Source organism: Mytilus californianus, unplaced genomic scaffold, assembly GCF_021869535.1.
Source record: "Mytilus californianus isolate M0D057914Y unplaced genomic scaffold, xbMytCali1.0.p SCAF_8, whole genome shotgun sequence".
NCBI classification, from domain to species: Eukaryota; Metazoa; Mollusca; class Bivalvia; order Mytilida; family Mytilidae; genus Mytilus; species Mytilus californianus.
The window spans coordinates 90650859-90665181 of record NW_026262734.1 but is presented as its reverse complement, the minus strand read 5'-3'; the positions used below and the strand labels follow the sequence as shown (position 1 = coordinate 90665181).

The 14323-nt window shown below is 33.1% G+C and overlaps 1 protein-coding gene across 1 annotated transcript; it reads right to left on the bottom strand.

The window, feature by feature from the left end:
- Positions 1-201: 201 nt before the first annotated feature.
- LOC127711704 (toll-like receptor 4) lies at positions 202-3918 on the bottom strand. The gene is made up of 2 exons (XM_052217815.1): positions 3818-3918; positions 202-3360 (listed from the first exon to the last, which is right to left on the bottom strand). The coding sequence occupies exon 2, from the start codon at positions 3352-3354 to the stop codon at positions 835-837; it is 2520 nt and encodes an 839-aa protein (XP_052073775.1). The 5' UTR covers positions 3355-3360; positions 3818-3918; the 3' UTR covers positions 202-834.
- Between the last annotated feature and the right edge of the window lie 10405 nt (positions 3919-14323).

The window sequence follows — 14323 nt, the reverse complement described above, 5'->3', positions numbered from 1 at the left end:
TTACATGTCCTATTTGCAAAGTAAAGTTTTATTTAATTATTTCTCCCATTTGCCTTTGAAAACATTTTATTTTTACTACTAATATCAAATTCCAAAATTCTCGGAGAAATAAACGTTCTAACTCCGACGTGGAATCCGCTCAAATAGTTTTATGACATGCAGTCAAGGTGTTTTAGAACTATATACGAATACAAATACGAATACAAATACAAAACTTTATTAAATCCAATTAAAGGGCCCGTTTCCGAGCAAATACATATACATAGTATTTATTATACAATATTTTTTTTAAGATTTATTACATTAAAAGTAAATGAATAAATAACTATCCTCAATACAAGATGGTGTTTAAAAAACCCCAACAACACCGTGGCCTTAAAATTAAATGACGAAAAGAAAAACAACAACAACAAAACATCACACAGAAAACCAATGATAAGGCAGCACGAACCCAACTAGAACCGAGATGCTCCGGAAGGGAAGGCAGTTCCTGCTTAAATTGCGGAACCCATCTTATTGCTCATGCAAGTAACAATTCGGTGAAAGTCGCATTTCGTAATGCAACAATCAGGTAAAGACGATGAATCCGCGATCATCTGTGACACAGACAATCTATAAAGGTCAACAAAATCATGATGGCGTCCGTAAAACTGTATAATATAAAGATATATAAGATATAACAAGAATTGCCAAAACATTAATTAGAAGTTGAGATGCGATCTTTTAGAAATTTATTATACACATGCATATATACACGTCCTTTTGATAGAAACAATGAAAATAGGCAAGAAACGTTTGTTTAAAAAACTGCTGTCGCATATGGTCTCCAAACTCTCAAAAATTCAAAAGAAGTCTCGTTCTCAGATTGTCTAAAGACAATTGGTCATCGCTATTGTTTTGCGACAATTCAATTACAGACACATCACTCCATATTGACCGTAAATCTGTTGGAATGTCTTCGATGCAAATATCCAGTGCAACAATTATAACTTTCTGGAGAGTACGACACGATTTAGCTTCCTTTGATTGATCTATTTCGTAAGCAGCAAATGGTTTAGACATGAAATCAGAAGTCACAACAAATATGATATGACGGCTGCTAGATATTGCATGAGCAATTTGTTCATAGATTGACTTTCCACCAACAAAATTTCTATCCTCTAGACACACATTGAGTCTCCAGTCAGTTTCCAACTTATCTATCAAAGTAGCCTGGACCCATGTATAACCATTGTATCCATACGAAACGAAAACATCGTATTCATACGATAAATTCATATTGTTTTCTACAATTCTGCGAAACTTTCTATAACAGAAAAATATTATACGCCAACGGAAGTTAAAAATAACTGCAGTTGGAAGAATAATTATGAAGGCAGAAATAATTATACTTATTCCTATATGCAACCACGTAGTTGCGTAACAGTTACTAAATAATGAATGGAAGTTCTGTAAAACTACCTGTGTGGTAGTGATTGAGCCGTTGGCTAGCCGGCATTTGTAAGATTTGACATTATCCAAAGTAATCTTTGTGGTATTTAACCATCGAATAAAATCTTGGTGTTCACAAGAGCAAGAGAAATCGTTTCCATGTAATTGAAGATGAAAAGTTGTATTTTTAGTTCCTTGGGAATCGAACCACGAAGTAAAATTAGGAAACACTGTAAAAATTCTGTTGCCAGTCAAGTCGAGGAACCCTAGATTTCGAAGATCTGCAATTACACTCGGAATATTATTCAAATAATTGTGCAACAGTCGTAAAATTGCGAGTGATTTCAAATGTTTTAAAAACGATGATGGAATTGTAAACAAGTTGTTCGAGCTTAAATCTAGTTTGACTAAGTTTGGAGAATAAATAAATAAATTCAAGTTCTCCTCAACTGCCCGATACACATGCGCTTCTCTCATAATCAATGTTTCCAGTGCACGAAAGAAAGGAATATTTTTGTAATATAATTTACAATCAATTCCTGAAATATCCAGATATTCCAGATTGTTTTCTGTTTCGTTTATTGAAATAACGGGAAAACATTTAACGTCATAATATGACATATCAATGTGTCGTAAGCTAGCAGTATTCTGTAGATTCAATTTGATTAGAGGTGGTGCACCAAGAACGTGCGTTATACGAACAAACTCTAACCGTGGAGGAATTGGTACATTAAGTGTCAGAATACTATGAGCTGCATCGGAACAACTTTCATCTTCGCGTTTGAACCGAAACTGGTTTGCTTTAAAATCGTTTATCACTGGCAGGTAATTTGCGCTTTTATATCTTAGAGGTATGTATGAAAAATCAAATATTTTTAGATTAGAAAGTTTTGGACTAGCTTTTCTCATCTGTAAACCTAAGGTAGAAAATCCAAAACGGTTACCCGACAAATCTATATGTTCCAGACAGCTAAGATGCTTCCAATCCAAATCAAAAAACGAGTAAGGCAGAATGTCAACAATATTGTTGTCAGCTAAGGCAAGAGTTTTAACACATATTGTTTTCAAATACTGCGTCGTCCCTGCTGTTAATATGATTGCATCTGGTATGGGGGATTGTTTATCGTAGATAGGAGCAGTTACCATATGTGATAAATCCAAGATCTCCAAACTTTTGTTTCTAAATGGGTATAATAATTCTAGTCCTTTGGTCAAAGATATCGTAGTACCTGAAAAACTTAATATAGACAGCTTCGAAAATGGAAATAGCACATTAATTTCTATGGCTTTATTTTCTATAAATTTACATTCCGTCAGATAGAGTTCTGTCACGGAATCCGGTAAATTAACAAAAGTTTTATTTTGTAAAGCCTTGATACTACAGCTTTTGAATCGTATAGAATGGAGTTTCAAATATTTAAATCCAGGTCCGAAAATTGGGTGTCCGTACAAATCAATACTCAAGTTTCGCAATTTTGTGAGCTGTTGAAATGCTTCATCTGGATAAAACAGGTACCTTTCTTTATTTGGTGAATTCATATTTGAACTAAAATCAAGGTTGATAATATTTCGGATATTTTTCAATATAAATAAACCATCCGTCGATATATTTAGTGCGTTTCCGGCTAACGATACATTTTCCAGACTAGTCAAACCATCAAAGCCTTCTGGTTGTACGGTGTGTATTTTACTGTTTTGGAGCTCAAGTGTTTTTAAATGGCTGTATCTTGCAAACGATTTATTTGAAATATTTCCCAGGTTGTTTTCACTCAGATCCAAGGATTCAATGTATATCGGTAAATCTTGCGGAATACCTGTTAAATTTTGATTATGACAATCGGCTGTTCCGTTTATTAATACACAATCATTAGTTGTTCCAGTGTGAAGAACAAAAGCAGTCAGCAATAAACTTGAAAATTTCATATTTTCCTGTAAGGAAAAAGATAAATAGCATTAACTATTTTAGATATGAAAATTGTAAAACAAAATTTTAAGTTTATTAATACATAGATTCCTAATTTAAGGTGGTACCTAACACTACAGGGAGATAACTCTGTAAAATTCAGCTAAACGTTTTAATTACGTTGTGTTGTTAAGGGAATATTAAGCTTCTCAATGGTCAAAATTAGTGTTTGTCAAACTGCTATATAACCAGTGTAATTTTTCTGATAAAGTGGTTGGTTTAAATTTTCTGAAATTTTTATATTTTTGTCAAAGGGTCAAATTAAATACTTTGTCAAAATTTTATGAAAATTAAACGAGCCAAATTAATTTGAGTCAAGGTGTTGGGTACCACCTTAAACAATAAAATTCCAGTCGGATTTTATATCTTTAAAATTGTTATACTGCTGTCAATTAAAGGCAAAACATTAATAAATCAACTTACTTCGACCAATAATTAATCCTAGTAAACGTAGTACACAAGATGCAATTGTTACATTCTAAACTGTACGAGAATTTACGTTTTTTTTTGTGTTTTATTCATTTTTTAAGGAAATAATTCAAATAATTGAAGTGCGTAAAAAGATTAACAAATAAGTACATCTGATGTTCATTCAACCATTATAGATAAATGTGTCAATGTTGCATATATATGATATAATATTCACAAGTGTATTTAATATTTCCGTGTGTTGGTTTAAACGCCTTTTTCCTAGGCCATGCATACAAATATTTAACTTAAAAACCCTTTTATTTTTCGTTTCTTTTGAAACTCACATTTAAAAAAAAAACAATTCTTGAAATAATTAAGTATTTCTTATATAATTGTTCATACTTTTATTATTCTTATGTTTCATGTGAAAACTCCGTCTCTTAAGGCATTATTTTGCCGCAGAAAAAACATGAAATTATCAAAATATACAAAATCAACACCAAGAACTCTAAATTTTTCAATATTTTGTACATGTATGTATTTATAAAAGAATACAGTGCCAAAATCACCCGAGTTGTACGTATTTTATATGTCCAAGGGTATTTACCTTTTTTTTTTAATTTGTTTTGCTTCTTTTAAACTTAATTTTTCTTTTCTTTTTAACTTAATATTTTTATAAATATATTTGACAAATATAAGATTTAGAGTCTTACAGTCTTATTTTGCATTTAAATAATATTTACAAGAGATATAAATAATTTTTTTTTTTAAATATAGTTATTCTTCACATACATTTCCATTTCGTCCGAGACATTGATAGTACAAATCTGTAATATAAATTCGATAAAAATAATCTGGTTCATGTAAGTAGTGTACACGTAAGAGCGTTCACAATTCAATTTCCCATATAATTTATATTTTCAAGGGGCATAACTCTTTTAGAAATATTTGATCGATACTGATTTTTAATCTTAGACTTCGAGACATTGTTGGTACTTACTTTTGATAAACATTTTATCAAAATCTTACAAGAATTGTACACGTGAGAACGCTTACAAGACCGGAAGAACGGAATGAAGTTTGCAGAAAAACGGAGATGGACAATTTCACTGACGTAAGGACGGTGTTTGTATATCCCCTGTAACGCGTCGCACGGGAGACAATAAACAATAATGGTACCACTGTTGTCCATTAACCATTGAAAAAGACTCAAATTATAAAAAATTTTGAATTTCAGTATAATACACGAACAAGACTTAGTATAATAAGTACAACCCAATGATCATTATTTTTTTGTTATCAGACACAACGAGTAAACCATAAAAAAAAATTAATGTAAATAAAACTTCTAGTACACATGTTGAGTGTGTAATTTTTTTTTAACATCAAGATTTGCATTTTCGAAAAACAACTTTTATACTAGAATTAATTTTCAATGGAATTTTAAGATTCTAAGATATAGGAATTAAAGAAATGTGGTTGTAAAAAGCATGGATTCATATTCATCTTTATCAAATTTTAGATAAATGTGACCAAAATACGTTGTAGACTTTAGTTGGAACATGTATGTTCTTTCTTATATGAATTATTTTTAAAAAAAATAATAAAAGAGAATAATTTTTGACAAAGTACACAATTTTGTTTAGAAGCCAGCTGAAACTCGCCTCAGGGTGCGGGATTTTCTCGCTGTGTTGAAGACCCTTTGGTGGCCTTCGGGTTGTTATCTCTTTGACACATACCCCATTTTCGTTCTCAATTTTAATTTAAACGGGTTTGTTGCTGTTCATTGAATTGAATGCTTTTTTTTTTTTTAGTTTGTTTGATTTATACGAAAGTGCATGGATATCGTACTTTGCATGACGCGTGCAAGCGATTCTTGCTTAAGATGGGATTGTCACTTGCTTCAATTTCGTATACATATTCTAAAAAACACAGCAGTTAATTCTTACATTTTCAAATTTCTGAATTAATTAAATATGTTACCATGATCAAAACTTTCGACAGGCTGCGACTACTTGACGTATACGCCAACTGTTCCTCAAGTACCGACCAATTCATCTACATACACCAAACCCTTATACATGTGTACATATACGTCCATATATTGTCAATTATTGTTTTTAAATGAATAAAATTTGCGGTTTTTCAAAATGCAAAATATCATGATACATGTATGTTACATATTTTGAGATCTTTAGGTGGGGAAGAAATCCGGTGCAATTTTTTTTTCAGATTGTGCGCGGCGTTTGCTTATTTTTACTGGACTTTTAGGAGTACAGGAGTATAAAACTATTTTCGAGTGAAATCCTTTTTTTCCCTTCTAAATACAATTTAAAAACAGTGGCGTAGGGGTGCACTGAAATAGAAGAAAACAAGATGAATAAAACAAAACCTTTTCTTTAGTATAAGGGGACGACCAATTGATTTACGGGGGAGGTCGGGGATTGGGGGAAAGGAGGAGGTTAAAATGAATAAAACGCACGAATAATGTTCATTAAAACCAAAGTTTTTGACAAAAATACAACGAACTCGAATATGGTCTATTAGCATATAAGAGCCCATTAATACTTTACAAAGACTGTAATGCGGTTGTAGTGCGACGTACGTACGCGATCACCACACGATATTCCCATCTAGGTGAGTTCTTTAAAATACTCAGTATACCTTCGGAATATACAAGTATTAAAAAAAAATAAAAAAGGACAGTGTCGAAGTGGTTAGGCTAAATACCGGAAGGGTATCAGTCTTATTAGTCCCCTACCGACGAAGTCGAAGGGGACTTTAGGTTTGCTCTCCGTCTGTCTGTCTGTCTGTCTGTCTGTCTGTCTGTCCATCCGTCAATATAAAAAAGAAGATGTAGTATGATTGCCAATGAGACAACTCTCCACAAGAGACCAAATGACACAGAATTTAACAACTAAAGGTCACCGTACGGCCTTCAACAATGAGCAAAGCCCATACCGCACAGTCAGCTATAAAAGGAGTTCGAAATTTTTCTGTATGCGACAATAGCGGAATTCGAGCAATGGTCGAACCCCATACGACAATGATGTACACTGAATGCATCTGTAAACGAAAACACGTAAAAGGTCATATAAAATGAAGTATCAAAGTAAAAACTTAAATATTTTCGCATCTTCACATAATCCAAAGGAGGATTTTTTCCGGATTGATCAATTCTTTTCATCTGTTGCTATGCATGCTTATTTGTCAGCACCATTTTTTTTATCACTATCGTACACATTTGCAGTACTGCCAAGTTTACATGAAGCAAACGTGAGATTTTGTCAAAATTGTAAAGATTAAAGAAAAAAAAACAATAGATCGAAAGAAAATGCCGCCAAATAAGCATGAAAATGCGTGAGTCTCACGCTAATGAATTGCGTGACACTTCTGTCATTCGTATTCTCCAGCTATTCTTCATTTTTATTTTACAAGATATTCATTTTCATCCTATCTTGTGCCAATTCATAAATTTTCTGTCCTTCCCAGGCGGCGGCCCACGGCTGCCAAGTCTCATGTTGATGGTGCAGCGTGAGACTCACGCATTTTCATGCTTATTTGGCGGCATTTTCCTATGATCTATTGTTTTTTCTCTTTGATCTTTACAATTTTAGCCCAATCTCACGCATTTGTTTCATGAAAAGTTGGCATAAATGCAGGCCAGGTTATTCATTTTTAACCCCCCTCCCCATCTCCGAATACACCTTATCGCTATTCCCGCTTGACCCGAGAATCTGTCCCGCTCGAACTTTTGACGTCATACAACAATCACTTTTCCATTGTGGCGTCAGATATTTTCTATTATGACGTCAAAATTGTACTGGAACTTGTGTGATGTCCAGTAAATGGTGGACAAATAGCGAGAAGGTGTATACCATACTAACAGTGAGTCTGCTCATATAGAGTGGATCAGAGTGGGAGCCTATCGTGATTTAAGTTAACCTGTAATAATTTTTCAATAGGTTCCTCTTGTGTGGCAAATCCTACTTCGTAAAAAATCACTCTGATTCAAATAAAAATTTTCTGAAACTAACATTATTAAGATGCTTGATTTCTTGATTGACAACATATTTTGTACGTTTGGAAGACGTTTTTTTCAACAATCAATCGGCATTCCCATGGGAACCAACTGATCCCCTCTTCTTGCCGACTTGTTCCTTTATTCTTATAACTGACTTCATAAAAGAAAAGATGTTAGCAGTATCCTTTAACTTTACTTTCCGTTATATAGATGATGTTCTCTCACTAAATAATTCAAAATTTGATGACTGTTGAACGCATCTATCCCATCGAACTTGAAATAAAGGATAACAGCAGATACAGTTAAGTCTGCCTCATATCTTGACTTACATCTAGAAATTGACAATGAGGGTCGGTTGAAAACAAAACTTAACTAAAAAGAGTTGATTTCTGCTTCCAAATTGTCAACTTTCCATTTCTATGTAGCAATATTCCAGCAGTGCCTTCATTTGGAGTATATATAGTCTGTTTTCATATTACCGACTTTTGACTCCGGGTTCTATATTTTTTCGACAGGTTACCTACTCTTTGGTAAGACATCCTGGTACTCGGAAAATTACGAGCAACCAAAAGAAGTAAAATCAAATATATAAACTGTACAATTTGGGGGGAAAGTTTACTGCTTTCTGATGATTCAGTTATGTATAGAAAGCATTAAACAGTAAAACTCTCCCTCGCAATTGTACCAATTAAAACCTTGAATTTACTTATTTACGTTGCTCTTGCTTGACCGAGTACCTGGATGTCCATCCACAGAGAAGGTAACAAGTTGAAAAAATATAAATTCCGGAGTCAAAAGTCGGTAATATGGAAATGGTCTGATACCAAGAGTTCCAAATGGTGAAGTTGAAATCATCCCTTCTTACGGACGCCATCACGAGTTGGTTGACCGTTATGGAATATCCGTTTCACAGATAATAGCGAATATGTTCCTAATGTAACTACAATTCCGTTCCCTTTTTCACGAATGTGACCTACAGAATTAGAATTGTTACCGGGTTTGTACTAACATGAGCAACTCAGTCGGTGCCACATGTGGTGCTGGATCTGCTTACCCTTCGAAGCACCTGAGATCACCCCCAGTTTTTGGTGGGGTGTGTTGCTTTAATAGTCTTTAGTATTTAAATTATGTTGTGGTTTGTGTACTATTGTTTAACTGTTTGTCTTTTTCTTTTTTAGCCATGAATTTGTCAATCTATTTTCGATTTATGAGTTTGAATTACTCTCAATTTTGGAATAAATTATCTTGATTTGCTGCCCTCACATTGGAGCAGAAGAATATCTTTTTTTTTGTTTTTAAAGGAACTTCAATAAAAAAAACTTTCCTCCCTATGCTCCGCGGATTTTTTTTAACATTGGGATTGTACAACTATTTTATTTTCATATTTCTATAGAACTGAAATTCTAGACTTCATTTTGACTGCTAATATTTGTTTGGAGTTGTATGTGTATCCTACCAAAAATGTATCATAAAAGTTAAATATTTCAAGGGACTATTTCATTCAAAAAAGGGAACGTTTTGTGTCACTTTTTGGAAGAGCAGGAAATAAATATTCTGGCCATGGTCTGTGAGAGAAAGGAGAGAAAATAAATATTGGAGATATGGCCAATTTTATGTTGAAAATAAATAATCTGAGGGTGACATCATCAAATTTGCAAGCCCGCTCAGAATTAGATGGTCGTTACCTTAGCTGCAAAAATAAAATCAATATAATTTAAAGTAAATTTATTTATCATGTGAGTTAATTTTCCCTGAAATTTATCTTCCTTTTTAAATGCTGGTCCTTTTATTCCGTCTAGAGAGAGTTGGTATTGCACTTTGAGTACCCATTTTTGTGAATGCTGGTTATTTTAAATCGTCCTTTTTTTTTCTTTTTTTGTTAGATTTTGAGGTCACACCACCTTTTTTGTGCTCTTTTCAGTTTTTTTCCAATGAACATTAAAGTTAACCACAGCTACCTGTTAGCTTTTGATACCTGAAATAAAACAACAGACTGAGAATCTGGTTTTGAAAAAAATATTGTCAGATTTGTCCTGCTTCTACAAAAAAAAAAGATCCGCCAGAAACCAATGGACGAGGATATAAAAACTATAGGTCACCGAACTGCCTTTAACAATGAGAAAAACGCATACCATATAGTAAGCTATACAAGGCCCAAGTCTTGCAATTGTAAACAAATACAAGATAAATTTTAATGTTAAGGCTAGATAATCACAAACATCTAATGGAGAGGTACACGCTACATTCATCTTTCACTTAAAGTGCACAAATGGTGCTTTACGATCTATTTAAGTCTGTTGATTATTACTTCCAGAGATAGTTAATTTATTACATGCATTATTATATTACGTGACGAACGAATATAGTCCCTAGTTTGAACAATGTACAACTTGCATTTTTTATTCAAACACTTTCCCAATTTATTTCTTGATATTTTATGCATGAAATATTAAGTAAGGGGATGAAATTACATGATAGCTCAAAAGTTAATGATGTAAAACCGCTAAACTACCATGACACGGTTTTAATTAAATTTAGATTTTTTCCTCAATAAGATTTCCTTCACGACCCCATACCGGATCTTTCACGATCAAGACTTAATACTTGACCACAGTAACTTTTTCATTCACTTTAATTGTTCTCGATATACCGAATGACAGTCTTCCTTCACGACCCTATACCGGATCTTTCACGATCAAGACTTAATACTTGACCACAGTAACTTTTTCATTCACTTTAATTGTTCTCGATATACCGAATGACAGTCTTGTTTATGCTATAGAAGTAAAGTAGCTTACATATGGATTCTGGTTGATAGTTTTCTCACTGTCAATCACACCTCCTTAATTCATATAGAAATCTCCTACAAACGATTTAATATCGAAGATATGCACATCTCCTACACATTTAAACTTATATCAAGAGATTCTATGTTTATGGAAAAAGCTTCATGATAGGAAGTTTGAGTTCATCTGTATTGTCGAAAAGTTCGTTTTCAGCCGACTCTCATTGTCGATTATCGAGGCAAGCCGCAACAGTTAAGGTCTGGAGTAGACCGTCCTGTATTCTGACCTTCAATATTTGCCGAAGTGCAATGAAACTAAGCTTGATGTTAATTAAGAATCGAATGCTTCTTTTTGTAAATTTATTGTGGTGTAAACGCGTTGACCGAAGTACATTTTGTATGAAGTGCAGGAGCGCTTCATTCTTAAAATGTGCGCACGTTCAACGCTTTTACAACCTAATAAAATTACTAAAAGAAGCATTCAATACTTATAATCACATTGTTTTGCTAGGACCATGAAAACACGGTTTCTATCAAGTTTTTCTTTTATTTACCTGTGCACTATATTGTGGAAGCTCGCGTCATCATGAAAGTTACATTCATTTAAGAATTGAATGATTCTTTATGTAATTTTTTGGGGGTGTAAAAGTGTTGACCGAAGCACATTTTGTTTCCGCGCTTCATTTTAGAAATGTGCGCACGAACAACACTTTTACAAACCTATAAAATTACTAAAAGAAGCATTCAATTCTTATAATTACATTTTTATACTAAGGTCATGAAAAATCGATTTCTATCATTTATTTCTTTAATTAACCTGTGCACTTTATTTTAAATGTTATCAAATCAAAATAACGGATTCTTCTGAAACATGTAATTATTTTGAAATGAAGGTTCATTTTAGAATGAAGCGAGATTGATGTTAGCTAATCATACTAAAGAATTTTAATGAAACATACAAGTAATGTAATTATTATATTGCTATAGCTAAAGCTTATGCATATTCTTGTATTACTCTCCTTATCGATACACTATACATAAACATAAGATGATGTGGTATGATTGCAAATGAGACAACTCTCCACAAGAGACCAAATGACACAGAAATTAACAACTATAAGTCACCTTACGGCCTTCAATCAATTAGCACAAACAGAATGTGGCGGGGTTAATATGTTACAATTTGTGTAATTATTTTTTAAAATATTGGGCATCGTCTTAATAAATGCAAGAGTTAAACAATTTTATAATATAAGTGAGTTACCCCTACGTATGTTTGCACGCAGAGTATTTCGATATCAGCGTTTTTATTAATATTCTTGTTGGTTTTATAAAAGCGCGGACGTCCGTTTTTATAAAAGCAGAGGTGTAAAGTTATTTTTTTTACACGAAAGAGAGATTGATTGTTCGTCTAATGTACAGCGGAAAATATTTCATGTATGTTCAGGACGAGTCGAAAAAAGAGAGGCTATAAAAAGCGGTGCTTTGCTTTAGCGCAAATAGGCATTTCATTTGCGCCAAAATAATTTTTCTTTTGCGCCACAAACCATATTTCATTTGCGCCAAAATAAAAACATTTCTTTTGCGCCAATAATACAGGTAAATAGTATAAAAAATAGTTTTATTCAAAAGAGACTTTTAATAATAACTTTAAAACACGGTTTTTGATTGCATAATAAAACAAATTCCTCCGAAATCAGTCATCGTAACCATAATGAAAAAGCACTCTACTCTGATACGTTCTTGATAAGAAACTTTTCTTAATAATGTTAAAACACAGATCTGCTATAAATTATTTCCACTATGTAAAAATAAGGAGATGTGGTATGACCATTGCCATTGAAACAACTATCCCTAAAGTTCAAACGAAGTGCACGAAAGCCACCAAAGACAACCGTATGGCCTTCAAAAACTAGCCTGGGATCCTATTCAAAAACCCGTTCCGTATAGCTGGCCCCAACATGAAAAATATGTAACAATTGAATTCTCAGAAAACTAACGGAAACTTTCTCAGAATTTACAATGTCCATCTTGACACCTCAAACATGTGAACACTATATAATTTTAAACCTAAGTGACTCGCAATTGTATATTAAACAATTAGTATGAACTTTTTAAAATTAGTTACCAAGGAGGAATACTTCAAAAAAATCATCTTATTCACGATAAGCAATGCATATTTTAAACTGTTCCGTTATATGTTACCTGTAAAATGGCGCAAATGTAGTTTATATTTTTTTGTCGCAAATGAAAATTAACCTTGTGGCGCAAATGAAAGATTGGATTTTGTCAAAATTTGCGCAAATGTTATAAACAAAATTTGTCCCTTACTAAAGTGGGCTTCTTCCGTTTCCTTTAGTTAGTACCCTGGATATGCCGTGATTGATTGCTAATGTTAAGGTACATTATACAAGTTATTGGTCTTAAATCTATCAGTAATGTCTGTGTTGTTGAGGGACGGTCAGTTAAGTGTAATATGAATACTACACGCTTACTATTCCGTATTGTTTTGGTATAAATTAAACAGAGGCTTCCTAATTCACTATTTTCCCTTTTGTACAAATGTAATGCACAAAAATATATGTTTTATGAAAATCGTTTTTTAGGCCTAAAGACCAACTATGAGTAGCATTCGAAATGGCTGATGACCGTCTTTGGCTTAAACAGGACTTTGTTTGGATAAATATACTGATATTAAATGCGCGAAATATGAAAATCCAACAAATCGATGACATTTCTAAAGTTTAATATTTTTGCAACATTGTGAATATTGTTACCCATAGAATTAGTAACGTAAGATAAAATGCTTGACAGATGAAAAAAAAACTTGCATTAACAAAATTGTTCTAGTAAAGTATCAGATGCCATCACATGAATTCAAATCGTACTAAGTATACTAGGTTCTCCCTTGCAACATACGGGTATCTGAATCACCCTTGTTGTCAGAGCCGAACATATATAGAACAAGGAACCAGTCTAAGACTAATAGGTGACTTGCTTCAAATTGTGGATGGTATACATGTACTTGTATCAGATTATAACCAAACCTTAAATGAGGGGTTCATTAATTTGTCGGCCACAATGTTTTTTAGATAAAATCCAAATTCCGGCCTTTCCAGTCATACACGATTGCAGACAAAATAATCAAGTTCGGGTTAAGTAGAACAGTTGATAATACACTGAACTAATAAAACCATAGAAACCACATACACCTTATCGCTAGTCAGTCCATTCGGGGAAAACAGCCATTTAGACAACTTCCTGTTTAGGTCAAGTGTTGCACAAACAAAGGTCATCAGTAATGAGCTGAGGGAGGAAAACGTGTAGAAAGTGAACATTTTGAAATTGATATAGTTATTAAACACAATTAAAGTAAGAAAAATGGTTTGTTTGAAGTGTTTACAATAGTTTAAACATAACTCTTTTAAAATTTGTATGCACAGTACATTGCTTAAACAGGGCCTCAGATAGCTTCAACTGGTTAAAAAAATGTGTAATTTCAGAAATTAAAAGAATAGAATAAATATCGATAAGGTACGTATATTGACCATAGCTATTATCAATGACCAATGGTCTAACACACGATTTTTTTTAAATTACAGCGTCTCTTATCATCATTTTCATAACGGCAACAGAAAAAGCAAAAACAAAAACAAAACATGTCTTTTGAAGAGGTGACACCAACAGCGAAACATGTCAGGTTTGTTGG